At 44.1% G+C, this 26,924-nt stretch overlaps 1 protein-coding gene across 1 annotated transcript in view; it reads left to right on the top strand.

The window, feature by feature from the left end:
• Positions 1-26,924, top strand: part of LOC122561411 (slit homolog 1 protein-like) — a 320,580-nt gene that overhangs the window by 207,739 nt on the left and 85,917 nt on the right. Inside the window, exons 10-19 of the mRNA XM_087998766.1 lie at positions 631-702; positions 9,781-9,852; positions 10,089-10,160; positions 11,396-11,539; positions 13,957-14,120; positions 15,429-15,452; positions 18,155-18,299; positions 19,575-19,649; positions 22,917-23,060; positions 26,132-26,275. Of these exons, the coding sequence (XP_087854892.1) occupies positions 631-702; positions 9,781-9,852; positions 10,089-10,160; positions 11,396-11,539; positions 13,957-14,120; positions 15,429-15,452; positions 18,155-18,299; positions 19,575-19,649; positions 22,917-23,060; positions 26,132-26,275 (1,056 nt within the window). The remainder of the gene's footprint in view (positions 1-630; positions 703-9,780; positions 9,853-10,088; positions 10,161-11,395; positions 11,540-13,956; positions 14,121-15,428; positions 15,453-18,154; positions 18,300-19,574; positions 19,650-22,916; positions 23,061-26,131; positions 26,276-26,924) is intronic.

The raw sequence follows: 26,924 nt of genomic DNA, 5'->3' as shown, positions 1-26,924 counted from the left end.
TTCTCCCTGTATTCCATGTGATCTAACCTTACTTACCAGTCTACCATGAGGAACCTTGTCTAACACCTTACTGAAGTCCATATAGATCACATCTACCGCTCTGCCCTCATCAATCCTCTTTGTTACTTCTTCAAAAAACTCAAGTTCGTGAGACATGATTTCCCACGCACAAAGCCACGCTGACTATCCCTAATCAGTCCTTGCCTTTCCAAATGCATGCAAATCCTGTCCCACAAGATTCCCTCCAACAACCTTGCACCACTGATGTCAGGCTCATTGGTCTACAGTTTCCTGGCTTTTTCTTACCACGTTTCTTAAATAGTGGAACCACATTATAGCTATTAATGTACTCAAGATTATTCAGTTAATGCTGTCCAATCGCAAAATCAGCAGATGTTTGTTTGAAGTTTTGCAGACATGACCTGGTTGAGTATAACCTGTGTTCTGTCTATTATAAACAATCAAAGAAGTGTAAATTGTAGTGTTTATTTGAAAACTAGCATTCTTAAGAGTACAAGATGAAAAGCTTCATCAGCATGTTTTCTGTTCAGCAAGGTTCACGCTTAGAACTCCCAAACAGCCTTTGTGTTTGGAATCATCCTCATTGTTCAATTTGACTTTCATTTTCAGACGTTTGGAACAGAATGGAATTAAATCAGTTCCACCAGGAACATTTACTCCATATAAGAAGCTCCGGCGTATGTAAGTACATCCCTCATTCTTAATCAATGATTGTCTGGTCAATTTAAAAAATGAACATTTATGATTAGCACTTAAATCTTTTAGGAGGTCTAAGTGTTATTTCAACAAACATTGAATACTCCTCAGGCAGCTACACTGTCCCTGCTGAACTCTCCCAGGACAGGCACAGAGAAAAGCTCTACTTTTTAAATTGATGATAAAGTTGTCTCTACATTGTCCCATCAAACACTCTCAGAAAAGGTGCAGCACAAGGTTAGGTACAGAGTATAGCAAACTCTACTCTTTTAAATGGAAAGTAAAGCTGGCTGTATTGTTTTAAACAGAAAGTAAAGTTATTTCTGCACTGTCCCCATCAAACACTCAGTGGAAAGGTACAGAATGGGGTAAGTAACGCAATAGTGCTCTCTCTACTTGTTTAAACTGAAAATAAAACTTCTCTACACTGTTCCCATCAAACCCTGCCAGGACAGGGGCCGCAATGGGTTAGATACAGAGTAAAGCTTCCACTACACTGTCCCTATCAAACACTCCGAGGAGAGGGACAGTACGGGGTTAGATACAGAGTAATGCTCTCTCTACACTGTCCCTATCAAACACTCCCAGGACAGGGACCGTAAGGGGTTCGATACAGGGTAAAGCTTCCACTATACTGTCCCCATCCAACATTCCCAGGACAGGGACCATATGGGGTCCGATACAGGGTAAAGCTTCCACTATACTGTCCCCATCCAACATTCCCAGGACAGGGACCATATGGGGTTCGATACAGGGTAAAGCTTCCACTACACTATCCCCATCAAACACTCCATGGAGAGGATCTGCATGGGATTAGATACAGAATAATGCTCCTTCTGCTCTTTTAAACCAAAAGGAAAGCCCTCTCTATCCAACACGCCTTTCATGGCTGATTGTCAATCATTGTGCATAACGGTTTTTCTGAGGTACTTTCTGACATCGAGGTTGTTATATAACTGCAAATTGTAGTTGCATGTGGAGGAGCAGGTTTATAACTTGTCCCTTTAAAAAAGAATTATTTAAACTGCAGTCTTTACAGAGATACTGAAGTGGCAGGCTCAAGGTCGAAGAGGTTATGTTGTTCTCTCAAATACCTGATCATTAATTTTTCAGGCACAAGAGCCTGATAAATGATAAATAGGATCAGGCAGGAGACAGAGAGATAAGAAAAAAGCAGAGAAACATCCACTCAAGCACTGGTTACTATGGTGATCAGCATGCAACAGGTTAATACCTTTTCTTTAGAGACTGCAGTTGTTCAGTGGACCATTGAAATCTTGCTGGAAATTATACTTTTCTCTCTCTGAATGCCTTTTATTCTCTTGCATCCTTATCTGGGTCTTCACAGATCATGTTTTAATCACACTTAGTAGTCTGGTCTCTCGTTCCCCAGACCTCACCCTGCAGTTAGAAGATGAGGGATGTTGTAGCCACTTTGGAGGGTACAGCAGTGCACATTCACTTGAATCACAAAATGCTTGCATTGTTAGTGAAGACTGGATAAATCCCGATTTATATTCCCATGATTGTTGAAGACTGAGCAGGTAGTCTGACCACGGGGTGTTCAGAGATTCGACCAGAAAAATTAAGAAAAACTATTTTTTTTCTGATGAAAAGAAAAGAACAGGGGGGCAGATCCTTAAAGCTAGAGCTGGGACAAAGAGGAGCTAAATGAGGGAACAACTTTTCATGCAAAGGATGGGGGAAGCTTGGAAATAATGATTGGGAATACTAGGGGTGGGAGGATCAATTGGAGATTTTAAGACTTAGATTATATAGGTCATGGCGTAAGCACTAACAGGGAGCAAAGGCTCATAATTGCAGTTGATGTGATGGACTAACAGTACAGTCTCGAGGGACTGAATGGCCTCCACCTGTTGAATTTGTATTGCCCATTTAGCACCTGCTATTCTCCTCTGATCAAAACAATGTTTAACACTGAAGCAGATATAAGGACAGGCGACCAAAAGCTTTATAGAGTCATAGAGATGTACAGCATGGAAACAGACCCTTCGGTCCAACTTGTCCATGCCGACCAGATATCCCAACCCAATCTAGTCCCACCTGCCAGCACCCGGCCCATATCCCTCCAAACTCTTCCTGTTCATATACCCATCCACTTGCCTTTTAAATGTTGCAATTGTAGTAACCTCCACTACTTCCTCTGGCAGCTCATTCCATACACGTACCACCCTCTGCATGAAAATGTTGCCCCTTAGGTCTCTTTTATATCTTTCCCCTCTCACCCTAAACCTATGCCCTCTAATTCAGGACTCCCCTGCCTCAGGGAAAAGACTTTGTCTATTTATCCTATCCATGCCCCTCATGATTTTATAAACCTCTATAAGGTCACCCCTCAGCCTCCGACGCTCCAGGGAAAACAGCCCTAGCCTCTCTCTATAGCTCAAATCCTCCAACCCTGGCAACATCCCTGTAAATCTTTTCGGAACCCATTCACATTTCACCACATCTTTCCGATAGGAAGGAGACCAGAATTGCATGCAATATTCCAACAGTGGCCTAACCAATGTCCTATACAGCCGCAACATGACCTCCCATCTCCTGTACTCGATACTCTGACCAATAAAGGAAAGCAAACCAAACCCCTTCCTCACTGTCATATATACTTTATCAAAGAGATCAGCTTTACTTAATTGCAAGGACATGTTGGTGCATTGAGATTTCCTCTGCTTATTCCTTCTTCCTGAGGTGGTGTGCCATATAACTCTTTGTGCACCACCAGCTTTGCTCAGCAGTGGAATCTTGAGAAACATTCCTTCTCCTTTGCCTTGCCTCCCTACGCAACTAATTTACAACAAAAAACAAAGATACAACAAACAGTATAGCACAGGACAGGCCGTTCGGCCCACCAAGCCTGCGCTGACACATGACACAGTTTTAAACTAGAATCCTTTTGCCTCTACGCGGTCCATATCCCTCTGTTCCCTGCCAGCTCTATTATCTGCCATTGCTATGAAATCCACCTCCACCACCTTCGCTGGCATCATATTTAAAAGAAAATGCACACTGATCTTTGTGATCCAGCAGCCTCCATCAAGGGCTGTTCGTTAGGTCACTGCTGAACTGTCAAAGGTAGTCAGTGTTCATGGCCCGATCGTCACAGAAGGGTGTGGGGTGAACCTGGAAACAGTGATATAGTGGCTATGCCTGGGCTACTGTTTTGGAATTCAGTTCAAAACTCCCCGTTGTAATTGGGGACTTAGGTTCAGTTTTTCTTTATTCACTCACGGAACATGGGCATCGCTGGTTAGACCAGCATTTAAGCTGTTAAAAGTCAGCCACTTTGCTGTGGGTCTGGAGTCACGTGTCGGCCAGATTGTGTAGGGAGGACTGTTAATGAAGCAGATGGAACACAAATAGAAGTAGGTGGGAAAACTCAGCAGGTCTGGCAGCATCAGTGGAGAGAAAGCAGAGTGAACATTTCAGCTCCAGTGACCCTTTCTCGGAACTGTTTATTTTTTGCTTAATGAACCAGACAACAATTTCCAACAATTGACAATAGTTTCATGGCCATCATTAGAATCTTAGTTCCAGACTCAAAAAATATCCCACTACATAGGAATTGAACCCAGGTATCCAGAACATCATCTGGATCTATGGACGAATAGGCTAGTGATAATGCCAATGGGCCATTACCTCCTTTGTTAATTAAATAAATCTGGAACAAAAAGCTAGTCCTGGTAATGATGACTAGGAAACTATCAAATTTCTGTTAAAAAAAAACCCATCTGGTTCACTGATGTCCTTTAGAGAAGGAAGTCTATTGTCTTTAACTGATCTAGCATACATGTGACTCCAGACCCACTCTGAAATGCCCTCTGAAATAACAAACTACTCAGTATACATTCAAGCAAGTGGCTCAATACCATTACCTGCTCAGGGGAAATTAGGGATGGGCAATAAATGCTGACAACACCTCCATCCATTAGAAGTATAAAGTTAAAAGGTGGGCCACTGCTGCTTTCTGGTGATTGCCATGGACACCTAAGATCAATGAGAACCATGATACTCAGCAGGACTAGAGAATGTGGCCAGTTTCATCCCTTATCTCCTTCCACATTTTCATCCACAGGGATTCCATGGTGATAGCTAGGTCCACTTGACCCCTGTTACATGATCAATTATGAACCAAGATGTCTTGCAGATACTTTGCCTTTCTTTCAGCAACAGAAGACTTAGAGATGCAGAGGAACAGGAGGAGGTCATTCGGCCCTTCAAATGCAATTGTGGCTGATCTGTGACCATCTTGGCTTCATACTCTGACAAATAAAAATCTATTGATCTCAGCTGTAAAATGATCAATCAGCTTCCCAGCATCAACCCTGTTTTATGGAAGAATGTTCCACACTTTAATCATCCATCTCTTCCTTGCAGGTTGGGTTTGTTTCAAGGTTATGTTCCCTTGGACATACCTCCCACACCAGTGTTTTTATCTACTCAATTGAATCCTTACAAATATCCTAAAAATCTCAACTAAATTATGTCTTCTTCTTTCAGCCTCTCCCATGTCCCTTGGGGATATGCAATGTTGGTTGATCACACTTCTCCATCTCCTCTCATCAATCTCTCATTCCTTTTCCAACTCGGTTTAAGTTTCTCACCATCACATCTTTCCATTTGGCCAGCCTTCCCCTTTGTCTTCTACCTGGCTCCATCACTCACCTCACCACATTCTCTCTCTCTCTGTAACAGATAACCAGAAAGGGCTTTTGCCCGAAATGTCGACTCTCCTGCTCCTTCGATGCTGCCTGAACTATGCTGTGCTTTTCCAGCACCACACTCTTGACTCTGATCTCCAGCATCTACAGTCCCCACTTTCACCCATTTCAATCTCTTCCCAGCTCCTGTCTTTGATGCTCCCAGTATCTTCACTGAACCCCTGATGTGCTGGTTCAATATTTGCCCTTTCTTGCTAATGCTACAAATCCATCTCAGCAATTGTATCTCATTACTGTTGTAAGTTATTTTTCCTCTCCTTTGAGGGCGCCCTTGTTTCTACACTACATAACAGCTGTCTCATAATTCTTCTTTTCAGTTTCAATAAGTCTTTTCTATCATGTGACCTTCCACTACACATCTTCTGCTTAATGCAACCATACCCAATCCATTGCTTAAAATTCCAATCCCATGCTTTCATCTTCTGCCACCACCAATCCCACGTGCATGAATTCACTCTCTCCAAGTCTTCATTCAGAATCAAATCACCCTTTAACCTCTAATACTAGTCTAGTTTTTAAAAACTTCTCCTCATAACCTAAACCAGGGACCCTTTGTAACCTTCTGCTGTTGCCTTACATCACCAGGGACCTGGGTTCAGTTGTACCCTCGGGTTGACTGTCCATTTTGCACATTTCCCCCATGTCTGCGTGGATTTCCTCCTGGATGCTCCAGTTTCCTGCCACAGTCGAAATATGTGCAGGTTAGAGTAGATTGGCCATGGGAAATGCAGGGATAGGGTAATGCGGGACTGGATGGGATGCTTGTCAGAGTTTTGGTGTGAACCCGATGGGTTGAATAGCCTGCTTCCAAGCTTTAGAGATTCTGTGATATACTCCCTTTGCTGTGGCAGCCAGAATTGTACACAGTACTCTGGAAGTGCTTTAACCAAGGTTTTGTATACTGACTGTAATGTTTGTCAGGCTAGAAAGACAATAGATGGATAAAACAACCCACATGGACAGGTCCCCACTCAAGCGAATCTAACATCCTTTCATGAATATTTAATACCCCGTGTAAAATTAACTGACGGTAGCTGCTGAATGGGTTCTGGTGTTGACTCTCTCCCCTCGCTGTACCATCTGTTAGATTAAGGGCAGCAGAAGGAAGCCCTTTTACACCTCAATTCTTGCCTCTTCCCTGCCCTCCCTCAGGACCCTGCCCGAGTTTAAACAATAAGCAGCTATCCAGCCCAGGGGATGTATCTGCAATCTTTTTAAAATGGTTCTTTCATTCATGAGGCGGAGATGATGACAGAATGGTAATGTCGCTGAGCCAGTAGTTCTGAGGGCCACAGGTTCGAATCTCACCGCGGCAGCTGGTGGAATTTAAATTCAATTAATAAATTAGGAATTATAAAGCCAGTCCTAGTGATGGTGACCATGACAACTGTCATCAATCATTGTTGAAAAAAAAACACCCTGGTGTCCTTTCCCAGTCTGGCCTATAATGTGACTTCAGAGCCACAGCAATGCAGATGATTCTTAACTGTTTTCTAAAATGGGAGAAAGTGGTGACTGCAGATGCTGAAGATCAGAATCTAGATTAGAGTGGTGCTGGAAAAGCCCAGCAGGTCAGGCAGCATCCGAGGAGCAGGGAAATCGACGTTTCGGTGATAGGCCTGATGAAAGGCTCTTTCCCAAAATGTCAATTCTCCTGCTCCTTGGAGGCTGCCTGACCTACAGTGCTTTACCAGCGCCACACTCTTGACTGCCTTCTAGAACATAGAACATAGAACATAGAAGAATACAGCGCAGTACAGGCCCTTCGGCCCTCGATGTTGCGCCGATCCTAGTCCACCTAACCTACACTAGCCCACTATCCTCCATATGCCTATCCAATGCCCGCTTAAATGCCCATAATGAGGGAGAGTCCACCACTGCTACTGGCAGGACATTCCATGAACTCACGACTCGCTGAGTCAAGAACCTACCCCTAACATCTGTCCTATACCTACCCCCCCTTAATTTAAAGCTATGCCCCCTTGTAATAGCTGACTCCATACGTGGAAAAAGATTCTCACTGTCGACCCTATCTAAACCCCTAATCATCTTGTACACCTCTATCAAGTCACCCCTAAACCTTCTTTTAAGCAGTGGTCGAAACAGCATTTTAACAATGCTGCATCGTTGGAGTTGATCAGCACAAATGGCGCATGGTGTGGACACAGCGAAGGCCATTCTGAAATGGCCTAACAAGCCATTCCATTCAAAGGCAGTTAGGGATGGGTGATAGACGCTAGCCTTGCAGTGATGCTCTCATCCCGTGACAGGATAACGAAAAGATGTGAGTCACGATCAGTGATCCCAGAGAACTAGCTGATGCACCTGTTTCTTGAAGCAGATAGCTCTCTTATATTGAGTCTACAGAACAGGACTCAGGCCATTCAGCCCAAACATTTTATGCTGGTGTTTATGGTCCAGATGAGCCTCGTCTCATCCTATTTCACTTCACCTTGTCTGCATATTCTTCTTTCCTCTCTCTCACATTATCCCTTAACTGTACTGATACTGGTCTCCTCAGCCAATGCCTGTGGCTGCGAGTTCCACCCTCTCACTTCTCTCTGGGTAAAGCGAGTGGTTTTATTGGATGACTGCCTTAGCTCCTAATTCCCATCTCCCCCATGAGCAAAAACACCTTCGCTGTGTCCACACCATGCGCCTTTTTAAATATGTCGATCCAGTCACTGCTCAGATTTCTCTCTTCAAGAAGGTCTCCTTCCTATCGGAAAGATGGTGTGAAATTTGAAAGGGTTCAGAAAAGATTTACAAGGATGTTGCTATAGGAGGATTTGAGCTATAGGGAGAGGCTGAATAGGCTGGGGCTGTTTTCCCTGGAGCATTGGAGGCTGAGGAGTGACCTTATAGAGGGTTATAAAATCATGAGGGACAGTGGATAAATAGACAAGGTCTTTTCTCTGGTGTGGGGGAGTCCAGAACTAGAGGGCATAGGTTTAGGGTGAGAGGAGAAAAATATAAAATAGACCTAAGGGGCAACGTTTTCACACAGAGGGTGGTATGTGTATGGAATGAGCTGCCAGAGGAAGTGGTGGAGGCTGGTACAATTGCAACATTTAAGAGACATTTGGATAGGTATATGAATAGGAAGGGTTTGGAGGGATATGGGCCGGGTGCTGGCAAGCGGGACTAAATTGGGTTGGGATATCTGGTCGGCATGGACAGGTTGGACCGAAGGGTCTGTTTCCATGCTGTACATCTCTATGACTCTATGACTCTAAGTGTCTCAGCCCTTTCAACCTTCTATAAGGAAATCATGAATAAAACATAGAGAAGTATTGAACAGTTTGAAAAAGTTACAAAGTGTATGGAAATGATTTGACTAACTTCAGTTAAATCAATCACATTAAGGCAGAATGTATTGGCTCATCACAGATCGGGTAAGTATGTTTGTACCTCAGTACTAGGCACTGTACTATATTGTGCAAAAGAGTAGCATGATAGTTCTCCTGGTAACTTTCCACGGTGGCTCAGTGGTTAGCACTGCTGCCTCACAGCGCCAGGGTCCCAGGTTCAATTCCCGCCTCAGGCGACTGACTGTGTGGAGTTTGCACGTTCTCCCCGTGTCTGCGTGGGTTTCCTCCGGGTGTTCCTCCCACAGTCCAAAGATATGCAGGTTAGGTGAATTGGCCATGCTAAATTGCCCATGGTGCATTGGTCAGAGAGAAATGGTTCTGGGTGGGTTACTCTTCGGAGGGTCGGTTGGGCCAAAGGGCCTGTTTCCACACTGTAGGGAATCTAATCTGATCTGATCTGATCTAAACACAGATTACCCTTGCCTGGATTAGTGCAACTCTAACAACACCAAGAAGTTCAACACCATCCAAGATAAAGCAGCCCACTTGATTGGCACCTTATCAATCAACTTAAACATCCACTCCCTCCTCCAGCACTGATGCACAGTAGCAGTAGCGAGTACCATCTACAAACTAAACTGCAGCAACTTACCAGGGCACCTTCCAAACAGGTGACCTACACTACTGAGAATGACAAAGTCAGCAGAGATATGAGAACAGCACCACCTGCAAGTTCCTCTCCGAGCCACTCACCGTGCTGACTTGGAAATACATTGCCAGTCCTTCAGTGTCACTGGGTCAAATTCCTGGAAGCCCCTTCCTAACAGTATCATGAGTGTATCTTCACCAGATGGACTGCGTTGGTTCAAGAAAGCAGCTGACCACCACCTTCTCAAGTGTACCTAAGGATGACCAGTAAATACTGGTCTCACCAATAGTGTGCACATCTCAGAGTCAGAGTGTAAATGTATTTGAAAGAATCAATGTTCTAAAAGCTTTCTCCTTTCTTTCAGAGATCTCAGCAACAACCAGATCGCTGAGATTGCACCTGATGCTTTCCAGGGGCTGCGTTCACTTAATTCTCTGTGAGTATTAGTCAGACGAGGGGCCATAAGATGTGAAATAAAGAGGACGTTTCATGTCACTCAACCTGTTGTTCACCAGGGCAGCTGGTAATCACAACACCAGACTGATTGTGGGCATCTTCACCTTGCCCCAAAATGCCTTGGCTGCAAGTGAGAGTGACCATTGCTTTTCACCTCCACTCCTTCCAATTATCATTTTCCTGTCTTTATCTTTCCTTTACCTCTTCCACTTCCAGGGTCCTGTACGGAAACAAAATCAACGAACTCCCGAAAGGAGTGTTTGAAGGACTCTACGCTCTACAGCTCCTGTGAGTGTTTGACCTCCGAGCGTAAAAAGTAAAATCACTATTTTGCGACGGTGTGAGGGAGGAGAACTCTTTAGTTAAAGTCCAAACACCTTCCACCCAGAGGTTATAGGGCTACAGTGCTGCCCAGGAATGGGGGACAGTACCTTCATTGTGTGGGTTTGCCATTGTCGCACAGGTCCACATTGCTGGTCAGTTTGGTTGAAACCCACCAGTGAATCAGGCATATATCGGAGTTCCTACAAAATACATAGGTTCCAAATGTGGGAGGCTTTGGTCAGTGTCGGAGGGGTGGGTTTTGGTGAATGGACAGACTGTCAATGGGTGAACAGGTGAACAGGAATCTCAAAGCTCTTTGTTATACCCATTGGAAGCTTGGAGGACCCAGAGTAAACCTCCAGGCTTCACAAGCCCCTACCTGGTCTATCGCCCCAATTGCCTTCACTCTGCCTGGAGTGACTGTGATTTGTCCTCTGCTGTCTTCAGGCTGGAGGGAGGTGGTACATATTTAAAGGGGTTACAAGAAGAGAGAGAGAACTCAATGTATGCGTAGACAAGTCTTTAAAGTTGACAAGGCTATTGAAAAGGCTGTTAGAAAGGCATATTGAATCCTTTCCTCTATAAATTGAGGAATAGAGTACAAATACAAGAATGTTAAGCCTTTATAAATTACTGATTAGGCCTCACTTTAGGAAGGATGTCAAGGCCTTGGAGCTGGTTCAAGAGAGATTTAAGAGAGTGGTATAGGACAGAGGGACTCCAGTAACAAAGCAAGCTGAGAGAATCCAGGATTCTTCTCCTTAGAGGAGAAAAGGTTAGGCGGAGATTTAATTGGGATGTTCAAAATCATGGATTAATGTAAGTATAGAGAAGCTGTTTCCCGTGGGGGAAGGTGAGAACTAAAGGACTCAGATTTAGGACATTTGGCAGAAGAACTAAAAGTAATCAGTTTTTTTTCTACCAAGAAAGTTGCGATCTGGGATGCGCAGTCTGAAAGGACAGTGGAAGTAGACTCGGTTGGGTTTTTCAGTGCAGAATTGGATAAATTCTTGGCAGCACTAAGATTTGCATGGCCATGGGGAACAATAAGGGAGAGTGGATCCTGATTGGGATACCTTTCTGAAAGAGCTGCCATTGGCACAATGGACTAAATGGCCTCTTGGAACGTTATGTGGAGACAGACAGGCATTCAGTCCTTGCAAGCCATTTCAATAATGCTGCATCCCATTTCTCTTCAGACTCCTGAACGCTAATAAAATCAACTGCATTCGAGCCGATGCTTTTCAAGATCTGCAAAACCTCAGTCTCCTCTCGCTATATGACAACAAGATCCAGACACTGGCTAAAGGGACTTTCACCTCACTCCGGGCCATCCAGACTCTGTATGGACACTATTACAGCCTTCTTGTTCATAGACTGTGGATTATTTTAGTGATGTTTCTAACCTACTCACTGGAGGGATGTAGGGTGGTTGAGGGTGGGTTGGTAGGTGTAAAGGTTCGGTAAGGCAGTTGGCTGGGTGCTTAGCGTGTGATGCAGCAGGGTACCAGTGGTGTGGGATCAATTCCTGCACTGGCCATGTAATAGTTCGTTGAGGTCTACTGCCCCCTCTTACCCCATGCTTGCTGAGTGCTACCCGTTAAGCTACATATCACCAATTGTCCCTCTGTGAGGGAGGGAGCATCGCTGCTCCTTCATGGATTATGGTTATCTACTTCACTTTGTTTTAATGAATGAAAATCTTCACTGTTACAAAGGAAGGAGAAAATGACCATGACTTAAAATTCCTTGAAAATTCCAGTCATCTGTACCTGTCAGGGTTTTGACCTCACTCAGGTCAGACGGCCCCGAGTTGGAGGGAACCTGTGAAATGCAGTCCTTAATGAGGCTTCCCCTATGGAACCAGTGTGAGCACTGCAGATTGTTAGAGCAGTGAGGATACAGTAAAGTCTGCAGAGCCCCTGCTAACGGTGAATGACTGTGGCCAGCCGAGATACCTGCACTATTTCAGAGCTTAACGGTAGGCCTGTCAAATGACTCGGTAACAGCCTCCCCATTGGCTGCTGCTGAGTCTTCCATCTTGTAACAACGCAACCAAATTAAATCTTCATTCGACAGACGCTGGCACCACATTGTGTGAGCTGCTGGACACTTGATCTCTGTGATTAGATGTCCTTTTAGGTTTGGATCTTCAAGCTGCTGTGTCCAGGGTGGTAGAGGCTCTAGTCTTAAGCAAGGTGTAGTTTATTGCAAGATAGCAATCAGGTTCAAGCAACATTGATATAATAAGGGCTTTTGATGAAGTGGAGTCCCAGGTTCAAGTACCACCTGCTCCAAAGGTGACCCTGAGCAGGTCAATTGAAAATATCTACATTAGTATGACAGGCTGTAAGGAGATCTAGGTCTGTCTTCCTCAAGATCCTTAGCTATTTCGCCTTTACCTCTCAAGCCCTTATGACATGGGAATGTCACATACCTGGAAATGTGATAGAGGGAGTTTCATCTGAGACATTCAAGAGGACACTGGATAATTATTTGGATAGAAATCATCTTCTGGGATATAGCGAAAAGGCAGGAGATTGGAGTTAGGGAACAGAACCATCGCAGGCATGATGGGCTGAATAGCCTCCTCCTGCACTGTGACCACTCAATAATTCTGTGACATCATCAGACTGGGTAGAGTAAAATGCAGTCTTCAGCATTAACCTTTTCAGAGTCATTATCTTAAAGAACACTCAACAGTCTGAATGTTAGGAGTGCTGTCACCTCTCACTGTGTGACACTAACCAGCCAATACCACCTCTAACCCGGATATGGTGAACATAGAAAGAGCGTATATTAAACACACTTTTCCAAACTTGGGTTCTCTTTGTATAAAAGCAAACTAGTGAAGATGCTCGAAATCTGAAACAAATACAGAGCTGTATTAGTCTAGAGTTAACATTTTGAGTCCAATATGACTTTCCGTATTCCTCATGGTCTATTCATATCGGACTTAAATGTTAACTCTGTTTCTCTCTCTACAGATGCTGCCAGACCTGCTGAGTTTCTCCAGCATTCTCTGTGCTGGTTCCAGATTCAGGGGTTGGCAAGATTCTGTTCGATGTTTCTCTTGGGGGTCCAAATCAATACAAGATAGTCACTGACGAATCCAACTGGGAGAAATACCTTTATGCAGAGAATGGTGATACTGTGGAACTCCCTCCAACAGGGGGAGGTGGAGATGAATAGATGTATTTGAGAGAAGGTTGGTCATGTACATGGTGGAGAAAGTGAGGGCTGCAGACACTGAAGGTCAGAGTTGAGAGTGTGGTGCTGGAAAAGCCCAATAGGTCAGGCAGCATCTAAGCAGCAGGAGTATCGACATTTTGGGCATAAGCCCTTCGTCAGGCCTCATTTGTTCTCCACAGTTTCCTCCCTCAGCTGTGTGATTTCTGTTACAATTGTGTTCATGCGCTGTAATATTTTTCTCCCCCGTGTTTGTCCTTAGTATACCAAATTTATGAATCGGCATTCTTGATAAACTGGCCTGATGAAGGGATTATACCTGAAATGTCGATCATCCTGCTCCTTGGATGCTGCCTGACCTGTTGTGCTTTTCCAGCACCAAGCTCTCGACCATGTACATGGGGGATCAAGGGTTAGGGGGATTTGCTGACACAGAGTGATAAAGTAGGGTGGTTAGATGCATTTTGAAGCATAAGCACCATTGTTGAGCAGCTGGGCTGAATGGCCTATTCCTGTGCTGTAAATATTGTGTAATCTCAAATTTGTCTTGGTTCTGTAACCCTCACCCAAGGCACCTAGCCCAAAACCCCTTCGTCTGTGACTGCCATCTCAAGTGGCTTGCGGACTACCTCCGTTCTAATCCGATTGAGACCAGTGGGGCTCGCTGTGCCAGTCCGCGGCGCTTGGCAAACAAGAGGATCGGGCAGATCAAAAGCAAGAAGTTCCGCTGCTCAGGTATTGTACTGCACGCTGCTGTCTGAAGCTTCAGCTCTGGTGTGAGAGGACTCCCAAACCGTGAGGACAGTGGCATGCTTCTTATGTTACTGGATGCGCGATCCAGAAGCTTAGACCAACAGCCTGGCAGGCCATGCGTTCAAATCCCAGCACAGGGCAAGCTGACTTCAACGTTTGTTTTATGATTTATTTGAGGCCAACATTTGTTGCCCATCCCATACTGCCACAAGAACTGAGTGAGCTTGTTCAGCCACTTCAGAGAGCAGTTAAACATCAACCATATTGCAGTGGGTCTGAAATCACATGTAGGCCAGACCAGACCATCCCTCAAGATAATTATTGAACCAGCTGGACAATCGCTGGTAGTCGGCACATGAACCATTGCTGAGATTAACTTTATATTCCACATTAATTCATTTGAATTTAAGTGGCATTATCTGCTGTGGTGGGTTTTGAACTCATGTCCCTCAAGTATTACCCTGAGCCTCTGGAATACTAGCCCCAAAACATGATGTCTATCCCACTGTGTTCCCCCTCCCCCCCAGTTCAACAATAGGTCTGCATTTTCTGTTTGGTTAGTGGGTTAATTTGGTGAGTGGAGTCTTGCACACACTCCTCACTTTAAGCAGAGTACCTTCGGGAGGATATATTGACCTTGGATGGAGTGCAGCATTTCTCCAGAGTGATTCTTGGGTGGAAAAAGGATTCAGTCCTGAGGACAGGCTGTATAGACCAGGCTTGAATCCCCTCAGTTATAGAAGATTAAGGAAATGTGATGTAATTAAAATGAATTAAAGATCCATTGCTGTTGACAGGGAGAAACTATTTGCTTTGGTTGGAGTAGGGTGTATAAGGAGACAAAAGGGGTTTGGGGGAGATTGGGGTTCAGAACAAGTCAAGTGCAAGGGATCTCAATGATCAAAAATTCAAACTAGACTTTTCCAGGGTAATAGAAATGTTGAGCCCCATCAGCTGCACCTTGTGGCTTATTGCCTCAGGCAATAGTAGACACCAGTTTAATTTTTAAAAGTGCTGTTAATCATTTAAGCATATGAATTAGTCAGGTTGCATATTGATGGTCTTAAAAGATCATTAGGTCTGCAACCAAATACTTGGTCTTAACCAATCCCTGTCCACTGTCCTTTCTCCCTGTGCCACTTTCTCAGATGAACAGCGACACAGCAGTAACTCCATATAAAATATGATTTATGTCTTCAGCTTGTAGCTTTGTAGGTGTACACTGGCAGTAATGAGGGCGCACATGCACATTGTCAAAACTTACCAATCTTTCATCTTTCTCCTTCACAGCAAAAGAACAGTATTTCATCTCAGGTAAGAGACACAGAATGAATGCATTGGTACCACGTATTGAGTTGATCTGTAGTGTGGAGATTATCATTTTTAACCTTCTTTGAAATGACGGTTAAAGCTGTGGCTCCAAGTGACATTATTCATAATTCCCCTCTCGTAGATAGGCTTGGTGTATGACTGGGTTGTACAGGAACAGGCTGCTTCTCTTTCACCTCCACTTCACACTATTATAAAGAAGGAAGAAAGGATTTGCACTTACATAGTGCCTTTGACAATCTCACCTCATCCCACAACGCTTTATAACTGATGAAATTCTTCCAAATTCTTCCCTGTTGTACTGTGGGCAGCTAGATTGCACACAGAGAGATACCACAAAAAGCAGTATTTTTTATTAAAGTTGGATGAGGAATTAATTTGGAAATCTTCCTACCATTCTTCAAATACTGCTATGGGTTCTTTTGTGTTCCCCTGAGAGGGCTTAAGAGGTTTAACATCGAATTCCTACAGTGTGGAAGCAGGCCATTCAGCTGTTGAGTCTACACTGGCCCTCCGAAGAGCATCCCACCCTATCCCTGTAATCCTGCATTTGCCCTGTCAATCCACCTAGCCTGCATATCCCTGGACACTGTGGGCAATTTGGCATTGCCAGTCTACCTAACCTGACAGTGGGAGAAAACCAGAGCAGACTCAACAGAGTATGTGAAAACTCCACGCAGATGGTCACTCAAGGGTGGAATCGAGCCCAGGTTCCTGAGGTTGTGAGGCAGTAGTGCTAACCACTGTGCCACCGTGCTGCCCACAATGGCATCAGCCTGGACTTTGTACTCTGATCTCTGGACTGGGTGAGAATGCAACACATTGGACCATAATGGTGCCTCAGTCTGGAGAGTTTCAGTGTCCAGAACTGAATGCTGCAAGGAATAGGGTGGGTCATGGGGTAAGTGAACAATAGAGGGTTAACACAAACCTCTATAGTTCCTTTCAAACAGGCACTGATCACTGACAGATTTCCCACTGCCCACTGAGAGCACTGACACCTGATGAAATCAATATAGAGTGGGTTTAAGAGAATTTCCAGTTCCATCTCCTGCCATTGGCGCTATTCAGTAGCTATCATTATTTGGGCACAGTTTGGAATATTGCTGTGGAGACTGAGATTCAGTTAAATCCATACACCCAGCACACCAGAGAGAGTAGATCCAAAATGAATATGTAGATTTAAAATGGTCATCAATTTGGTGCTCATCTGGATGACACTACTCTGACCTTAAATGTTAAGTAAAGAATAAAACTCCCTCTCCACTGTCCTTATCAAATATTCCCCTGACAGGTAGAGCACGAGGTTAGACACAGAGTAAAGCTTTCACCTCTTTTTTTAAACTGAAAGAAAAGCTTCCTCTGTTCTATTAAAGTGAAATGAAATCTCCGCCTACACTGTCCTTATCAAACACTCCCAGGGCAGATACAGCACAAGGTTAGATTCCGAGTAACGCTCCTCCAACTCAGTTACAAATTCTGAAGCCACCTCCTCTTTTGAATACATTTCCCTTGGCTACATCTGCCAACCTGAATGTGATTAAAGTTTAATAATAAGGACAGTTTTGTTGTTGTGGATCCAGACTCAATTGAGCCGTGTGCTCAGTTCACCTCCTACTGTTACAGTCAGCAGAGAAACAGCTCCTTCTGCAACCCAGATTGTGTATTGTCTCAGAGCTCCTTCAATGGTGCTTAAATTGATTGTCTTGTCAGCAAGCTGTGTGTCTCTGCTCTTTGACAGCCTCTAGATGTATTTGGCGGATGCATGTGCAAGAACTGACAGAATTCTCCATCAAGGTCAGCTTCACTGAATCATTTCAGGAGAATGAAGAATTCATTGCAGATGCCAGGCTTTGTGTTGTGTCACTTACATTTATTGATGATGCTGTTCCTGACTATCAAGATGATTTCTTGTCTCTGGATGATTTGAACCCACTGGCAATAGTTCAGCAAACATTTCACCTGCCTGTCTAAAGGCAATACTCACGAAATTCTATCCACTTGACATTCTAGTCTTCACATTTTCAGCAGCTCAGCTCTTAACCCTCTTCCCAATCAAATGTTCACCGAGCTTTCTCTCACTTGCCCTGCTGAATATTTTCTGTCCTTCTCTCCATCTCCTCTCCATTCTTATTTCCTTCCCTCATTTCTTCCACTCTTATCTCCTCCCTTTCCCCACTCCTTTACTTCCCTGGCTTTTCTTTGCCACCCTTCCCTCTCCTCTTCCCTCTCTCCTCTTAGCTCCCATCCACACTCTCCTCTCCCTTCCCTGCCCTCTACACTCCTGGCTTTTTCCCTCCATCATTCCCCTCTCCCACCCATTCCTTCCCCCCTTCCCCTCTCCACCCCTTCCTTCACCCCTTCCCCTCTCCACCCCTTCCTTCACCCCTTCCCCTCTCCACTCCTTCCTTCCCCCCTTCTCCTCTCCACCCCTTCCTTCACCCCTTCCCCTCTCCACTCCTTCCTTCCCCCTTCCCCTCTCCACCCCTTCCTTCACCCCTTCCCCTCTCCACTCCTTCCTTCTCCCCTTCCCCTCTCCACCCCTTCCTTCTCCTTTTCTCCTCTTTCCTTCCCACCACACTCTCCTCTTCACTCCTGTCCTCTCCACTGTTTTCCCCCGCCCTCTCTCATGACAGAGGTTTAACTACAACAAGCAGCCTGTTGTTATTTCCCACCTTCCTTGGCAGGTACTGAAGATCACCGTCTAGGGAGTGAATGCAATGGAGACACAGTCTGCCCACCACAATGCCGCTGTGAGTCCAACGTGGTAGACTGTTCCAACCAGAAACTGACCAAGGTCCCAGAGTTTATCCCTCAGTCAACCCTGGAACTGTGAGTAGACCTGGGATAATCACACTTATCAACAAGCTCATTATACTTCCATGATCGCAGAACATTCAAAATCACCTTCATTGATGTTTTGTCACTGATGATATGCAGCCAATATGTGCACAGCAGATCCCACACAAACAGCAATGTGGTAGCAACTAGATTGACATAAAGTAAAAACAGGCATTAGTTGAGGAATAAACATTGACTCAGGAGAGCTCTCTCACTCTTTGAAACAATGGAATTCTTTACATCCACCCTACAGGGTAGCCAGGGCCTCAGTTTAACATCGCTGAAAAACAGCACCTCAGACAATGCAGTGCTCCCTCAGAGGCATACTGGAAGGTCAGCGTGGATTAGTTACTCTAATTGCTAGTGTTAGCCTCAAACCCCATGACCTTCTGCCTTGGAGACAGGTGTGTTGCCCACCAAGACAGTAATGGAGAAGGGAAAGGATCAGGGTTCAATGAGCAGAGGAAGAAGATATTCAGTGAAGGAACTCGGGGTGGGGCTGGAGGGGAAGAGTTTAAGCAGAAAGTTGTGTTCTGGAAGGTGCTGCTTATAAAGGGCAGTGGAGGCAGACTCAATACAGACCTTGAAAGGAAAATTTGACAAATACTTGAACGAGGCTACGGAGAAAGAGCAGGGGCAAGTTGGACAAATTGGACAGCTTTACCAAAGGGCCAGCACGGGTGTGATGGGTTGAACGGTCTATTTCTGTGCTGTATTCATTCCCTCTATCTTTATAAGTGGTTTGGTCATCTGACTATTCACTTCCAATTTGGACAGTGAAATGTCTCGTGTTAGTGAGGTCATATTAGAAGCAGTTTTCCACAGTGAGATTTGCCCAGCACAGTCCCTGGATTGAAATATACTCAACATTTACATAAGATCCTTGCCATCGACGTACACAATTCCCTTCCATCGTATCTGTCTGAGCTCCTGCCCAGCCATCCTTCAAAATATAATAATGCTCACTGGCACACCAGCAGTTTTCACACACTTACCATGGTGAGATCACCTAATTATGATTGGATTCCAATTATGCTATTCCTGAAGGTTTTGACTGGCAGATCCAAGGTAAACCTAGAGTAACCAGGATGTTCTGCTTAGTCTGAGTCAAACCCACAACTTTCTGATTCAGCAGACAACAATTCTAATCCAACTATAGTTCAATAGATACACCAAACGTAACAACAATTTACCCTAAGACTAAGGGCAAGGCTGCTGAGTGAACATTATCCTGTGTAATTAATCTCATATTCTTAATCTCCACAGACGGCTGACTAACAACGAGATTTCACATTTGGAAGCCACTGGTCTGTTCCGGAAACTTCCACAGTTGAGAAAAATGTGAGCGGATGCTTCTTTTTTCTTCTTTGTCTCTCTGTGAACGTGCCGACTCTCACTGTCACTCAGAATGGGAGTTGTAATTTCTCTTCAGCTTTGGAGAGCATACAAGAAGAGATTTGTTGAGATGTTTCCTGGGATTATGATTACAGTTCTATAGTTAGACTGGAAAAGCTGGGGTGTTCTCCTAAAAACAGCGAAAATGTAGCATAGATGTGGTAGCAACGTTTAACATTGCAAAGAGTCTAGACAAATTAATTAAGAGAAACTGTCTCCAATATCTGAGGCATTGATCTTCAGAAGGCACCAATTTTAGGTAATTGGTTAAAGAATCCAAGATGATGTGAGGAAAATTGTTTTCATATAGCAAGGGGTTAGTGTTTAGATTACAGACACAATTGTAGCTTTTATAAAGGAATTGATCAACACCAGAAGGGGGAAAAAAGGTCTGTGGGGAAAAGTAGGGGAATGTGATTAACTGTATTGCTCTTTTAAAGGGCTGGCATAGATTTGATGGACCAAATGATCTCCTTCAGTGCATTACTTTTTAATTCATTCAGCAGAATGTTGGCATCACTGGCTAGACCAGCATCTGTTGAGTGTCCCTAATTAACTTGGAGACGGTGGTGGGGAACTGTCTTCATAAACTGTTGCAGTCCGTGTGCTGTAGGTAGACCCACAATGCTGTTTGAGTGGGAATTCCAAGATTTTGACCCAGTAACAGTGAAGGAATGGCAGTATTTTTCCAAGTCAGGATAGCGAGTGGCAAGGAGTGGAATTTGCAGATGGTGGTGTTCCCATGTATCTGCTGCTCTTGTCCTTTGAGATGGTTGAGATCGTGTATTAGGTAGCTGCCGATGGAGGATTATCTGTTTCTAATAAAGTGTTGGAGGATTAATAGTTAATGGCAACAGCTGGAGCTTCCACAAACAAGGCAGGGTGATGATGACTTTCGGGATAGTTGATGGGCTGGGCATAGAATATGCTCAGTTCTGAAGATTCCCCTTTTGCTCTGAGTTAGTGACGTGGAAATCATAGTCACAATCCATTTCAATTACAAGGGGCATCAGATTCTCACCATGAACAGAGTAAAATTCCAAAGTACCTCAGAGGAGAATAAAACAGACAAATCAAAGAAGGAGATTTAAGGACAGATGATGACAAACTTAGTCAAAGTAGGGAGGTCCTGAAGGTGCCTGAGGATAGGCTGGGGGGAATGGAGAGTGTTTACAATGGGATTACTTTGGATAGATGGAGAGAAAAAGCTGTTAAGGAAATCCAAAATGAGGGGCTTTGATCTTAAATTAAGAACTGGGCTGTTCAGAAGCAAAATCAGGAAACATTTTTACACAGAAACAGTGAGCAAAATGTGGAACTTTCCATTTCCTACATGCTGTTGGGTGTATAGCAGATTGGCCAATTGTTGCTTTCAAGACTGAAATGATCCAGTTTCATTTTTGCTGAGAAGAGGCACACACTTTTGTTCTTCAGGACAGAGGCAAGAATGCCAAGTTACAAAGGCAGCAACACTTTAGACTGCATGAAGAAAGGATACTGGTTAGTTGCAGGTTGACTCTGATTGGGCGAAAATGCCAAAAAAAAACTATTGCTCCCCCAAGTGTTTGTTTAATTATTTAAATAAAGCCTGGATATATGTCTTCTGGCTGCAGAGGCCAGGCTCCTGGAAATGAAGTTACGTAGCTTCCAGCTGAAATGCTCCACATTGCCACCCTGACTGATACCTTATTGGCAATTTACCAAGTTAAGTTTATGAAGGTTCAGCAAGCGAATGCAGGAAAATGCAACTGAGGCACAGATCAGCTGTTTGAGTGGCTGAGCTGAATGGTTTCCTCTTGTTCCTAATATTCTACAGAGCATAGATGGTTCTGAATTGGAATCCCAGAGCTTGAGGACCCTAGACAGTTGAAGGCAGAAAAGGGTTGAGGAACATGAGGGAATCACATTGCCAAAGATTGGGCTTCTTTTCATAGCTGCATTGTGATGATGGAAACAGAAAAGCTTCCTGCCATTTACTGGTTAAAAGAGGAATGTTTCACTCCTCCCTACAGAGTGCAGTATAAATGTTTGATGTGAATTGCTGATTAATTCTTAGTGCTGCAGATCCAGCTGTTCTATTCTGTGCTGTCCACTCACCATATGGGGCTAGCTGAGAATCCAGATGTGGCTAATTGCATTTCTGATTGGTGAATAAACAATGAGCAGCTGTCATTAGATATGGGATCTCAATACTCATACTCACAGTGTGTATAAATGACTGATGGTTCATGTGGTGCAGTGATAATGTCCCCAGTCTCTGAGCTAGGAGACCCAAGATCGAGCCCCACTAGCTCTGGAGATGTGCAATCATATCTCTGCACCAGTTGATGAAAACCTTTTGTGTCAGTTTAATACACAATCAGACTGATACATTACTAGACACATCCTCACAAACAACACATTCACAAAGATGTACTCCACAATTCCAGTCTCTCACCGGATGCCAACTTACATTCTCTGGTACATACACTCCCACAAGCACTAAAACACACTAATATAGGTACTACAAACATACTCTGCCTCACACATTCACTAATTCATGTGAATGCAGGTGTTTGCTCAGACTAACACTCACTAGCTCTCCCTAACACACTAACACATTCACTCACTCTCTGTAACACACTCACTCTCTCTCACTAACACACTCACTCGCTCACACAAACACACTCACTCACACACAATCACACTCACTCACACACTAACACACTCACTCACTCTCTGTAACACATTCACTCACTCTCTGTAACACACTCACTCTCTCTCACTAACACACTCACTCGCTCACACAAACACACTCACTCACACACTAACACATTCACTCACTCTCTGTAACACACTCACTCTCTCTCACTAACACACTCACTCGCTCACACAAACACACTCACTCACACACAATCACACTCACTCACACACTAACACACTCACTCACTCTCTGTAACACATTCACTCACTCTCTGTAACACACTCACTCTCTCTCACTAACACACTCACTCGCTCACACAAACACACTCACTCTCTGTAACACACTCACTCTCTCTCACTAACACACTCACTCGCTCACACAACCACACTCACACACACTAACACACTCACTCGCTCACACAAACACACTCACTCGCTTACACTAACATACACACTTGCTTACACTAACACTCATTCAAGCTCTTATGTTCCACTTCCTCTGATTTAAGACTCTTTTTGTTTTGTTGCTAGAAACCTGAGTAATAATAAAATTGTGGAAATTGAGGATGGAACATTTGAAGGTGCCTCTTCAGTCAGTGAGTTGCATCTTACAGCCAATCAACTCGATTCTATAAGAGGCGGGATGTTTCGGGGTCTTGATGGATTACGAACTTTGTAAGTACCTTACCGGGACCAATTGGGATGTGTTGGTCTTAATCCTTAAACTGTCTGCTGTTCTTTTTCACTGAGAGAATTGATTTCTCCTTCTCTCACAGTAACTGCATTGAAAGGAAGTTGCCTTTGTATAGTCTCCTTCAGGATATGCCAAACCAGTTTACGGTACTTTTTATTATGGTGGAGGAAGCATGGCAGCCAATTCATACACAGCAAGATCCCATAAATGTGATAATGGCTTATTGATGGTTCCTCTCAAAGGAGAACCTGAGGGGTTTCTCACATAAGACAGTGATAAGGACAAATTTCTTTACTCGAAGATTAATAAATGTTAACATTTATTGCTGAGAGCATTCAAGGCTGTATCATTGAATATAATCAAGGCTGCGTTAGTCACAATTTGATTTGAGGAACAGTATGGAAAGTGAGGTTAAGGTCATTGTCAGGTCAACCACGATTTTACTGCATGGCAGAGCAGACACAGTGAGACACAGTGCGTTATATGGTCTATTCCTGCTCCTTCTTCTTATTATCTTATAATCTGGGGTCATGTGTCTGTTTGATGAATATTTGAATGGAACAGCAGTACCACAGAGTCCAGGCTGATACTCTGAAATGTGGCGAATACAGGACTTTGATATGGATCATAGCGTCATAGTGTCATACAGCACGGAAACAAACTCTTCGGTCCAACCAGTCCACGCTGACCATGTTCCCAAACTAAACTAGCCCCAACACCTTGTGTTTAGCCCATATCCGTCCAAACCTTTCCTGTTCATGTACTTATCCAAATGTCTTTTAAACAATGTAACTGTACCTGCATCCATCATTTCCTCTGGCAATTCATTCTACAAGCGAGCCACTCTCTGTTAAAAACGTTGCCCCTCATGTCCTTTTTAAAACTTTCTCCTCTCACCTTGAAAATATGCCTCCTAGTTTTGAACTCCCCCACCCCAAGGAAAAGGCCTTATCTATGTCTCTCATGAGTTTATAAACCTCTGTAAGGTTACACCTCAACCTCCTATGTTCCAGGCAAACAAATCCCAGCCTATCCACCTATTTTTCTAACTCAAACCCTCCATTCCTGGCAACATCCTGGTAAATCTTTTCTGAACCCTCTCCAATAAAAATAATATCCTTCCTGTAGCCGGGCCACCAAAGCTACATGCGGTACTCCAGAAGGAGTCGCACCAACATCCTGTACAACCTCAAGATGACATCCCAACTCCCATGCTCAAAGGTCTGAGCAATGAAGGCAAGCATGCTATACACCTTCTTACCCACCCTGTCCACCTCTGACTCAGATTACAAACAATGGCCGCAGTTTGAAATGTAACATACAGTACAGTGGTGATTTTGTTTAAAATATCAATCTTTGATCTTGTTACTTTGATTCCATTTCTGTTGTCGTTTAAAGATATCACATGACACAGGACTGCGACAACGTATTGATTTTGTAATGTGCAACTTGAAGGAATATTGATCGATGATGGACTGGTGATTATTGCGAGGGTACTCAGAGTGAATTACAGGAGAATTCAATACCTGGTGTTAGATTGTAACCCAGTCTGTCTCAGGTTTCCCCAGAGTGCTTCTACTTGTTATTAAAGATAGTAGATTGTTTGATTTCTTTTACACATACACGCCCACACATAATCATACACACCCTCACACACGCACACTCACATATGCACACAACACAAAAAACCACACATATCCATCCGTATAAACTGATACACACATACAGTCTCTCACACACAGAGCCACATGCACCCATTCGTACACACCCAAACACCAATACATACCTAAACACACACACACACTCACACACACCAATACATACATACCTAAACACACACACACACCAATACATATATACCTAAACACACACACACACTCACACACACCAATCCATACATACCTAAACACACACACACACAAATATATACATACCTAAACACACACACCACCACATACATACCTAAACACACACACACTAACACACACATACCTAAACACACCACACACACAGAACGCCATACAGCCCCCCCACATACACACCAACACATACACACCTAAACACAAACACACACACACACCACCACCACACACACACACCACCACACACATACCTAAACACACACACACTAACATACCTAAACACAACACATACACACCTAAACACAAACACACACACACACCACCACCACACACACACACAGAACGCCATACAGCCCCCCCACATACACACCAACACATACACACCTAAACACAAACACACACACACACCACCACACACATACCTAAACACACACACACTAACATACCTAAACACAACACACACACACAAACACACACACACACACACCACTAATTCCACCACAGCAGTTACATTCTGAAGTGAGCCAGAGAATAATTGCAAGTTGTATTTGGAGGTGCATACAAATACAAAGAGTGAGAGATTGAGAGAACAGGCAGAGAAAAACACCCAAGGACAGAGAGAGAGAGAGAGGTGGGGGGGGATGTGGGGAGTTGGGGGGTAAGAATCAGAGAGGCTGACCTGCCAAGCATCCCCAATTTCTCACTGGTGAGATTGTGTCCTGATAACACCTATCCATAACAAGGAGGTCTTGTTGCAAGTGTTCCTGTCTCTGAGCCAGATGCTCTGGGTTCAGATCCCGCTTCAAGACTTGATGGTCATGGGAGGTGTTCATAATGCATCCAAACAGGTTGATTATCAACTTTCAGATCCTTCTGATAGATCTATAGCAGGTGGCAAGAGCAGGGTGGTCTCTCAGTCAGCTTGGCTTGTTACTAGAGACACCCCTCAATCTACAGCCTCCGGTTTCAGGTCAGTGCCCTATTTCAGGAAAGTTTAGCTACAACGACAGGTGTAAGTTCCTGCTGTGTCTGCCTCTTGTGTCTCTCGACATTGGAAAGCTCTAAGCCCTTGTGGAATAGATTCCAAGGTCAGTCATTGTTCTAGTTAATTCACTTGATAACTCTTTTTAAGAACCTTTCCAGAACAGACCCCCATTTTTTCAATAACTTATTGTTCATTCTTCCTGCAGGATGTTGAGGAATAATCGCATCAATTGTATCCACAATGACAGCTTCACAGGACTGAGTGCCGTGCGCCTGCTCTCACTCTATGACAACCACATCGCTACTATTACACCAGCCGCTTTTGACACCCTGCACTCACTCTCTACTCTGTGAGTATGCATTGGTCTCCTGAACTCATCATACCAGACTGAAAATGTTCGCTCTGTTTGTCAGAGCACAGAGACTGCCAAATCTGCTGAGTTTCTCCAGCATTTTCTGTGTTTGTTTCAAGATCCCCCTGATCTTCTATACTTCCTCAGGTCCTCCCATTCAACATACATTCCGTTGCCTTGTTCGTCCTCTCCAAATGCATCACCCCACCCTTTTCAGGATTAAATTCCAATTGCCACTGATTGGCCCATCTGACTGACCTGTCTGTATTATCCTATAATTTAAGGCTTTTCTCCTCGATATTTACCAAATCACCAATTTTTGTGTCATCTGTGAACTTACTGATCTTACTTCCTGCATTCAGATCATTAATGTACACAACAAACAGCAAAGGACCCAGCACTGAGTCCTGTGGGTGCCACTTGATCACAGGCTTCCAATCACAAAAACACGCTTCAGCCATCACCCTCTGCTCCCTGCCACGAAGCCAATTTAAATCCAATTTTCCCTGGACCTCATGGACTCTCAGCTTCTTAACGTGTCTGCCAGGCGAGACCTGTCAGTGGTCTTTCTGAAATCCATACAGACTACACCAACTACACTAAACTCATCTATACATTTACCCACCACCTCAAAACAAATCAAACT

This window comes from Chiloscyllium plagiosum, unplaced genomic scaffold (genome assembly GCF_037043375.1).
Source record: "Chiloscyllium plagiosum isolate Xiang-an unplaced genomic scaffold, Cpla_swu_hap1 HiC_scaffold_22, whole genome shotgun sequence".
Classification (NCBI taxonomy): domain Eukaryota; kingdom Metazoa; phylum Chordata; class Chondrichthyes; order Orectolobiformes; family Hemiscylliidae; genus Chiloscyllium; species Chiloscyllium plagiosum.
This window is presented reverse-complemented; position numbering and strand designations above follow the sequence as displayed.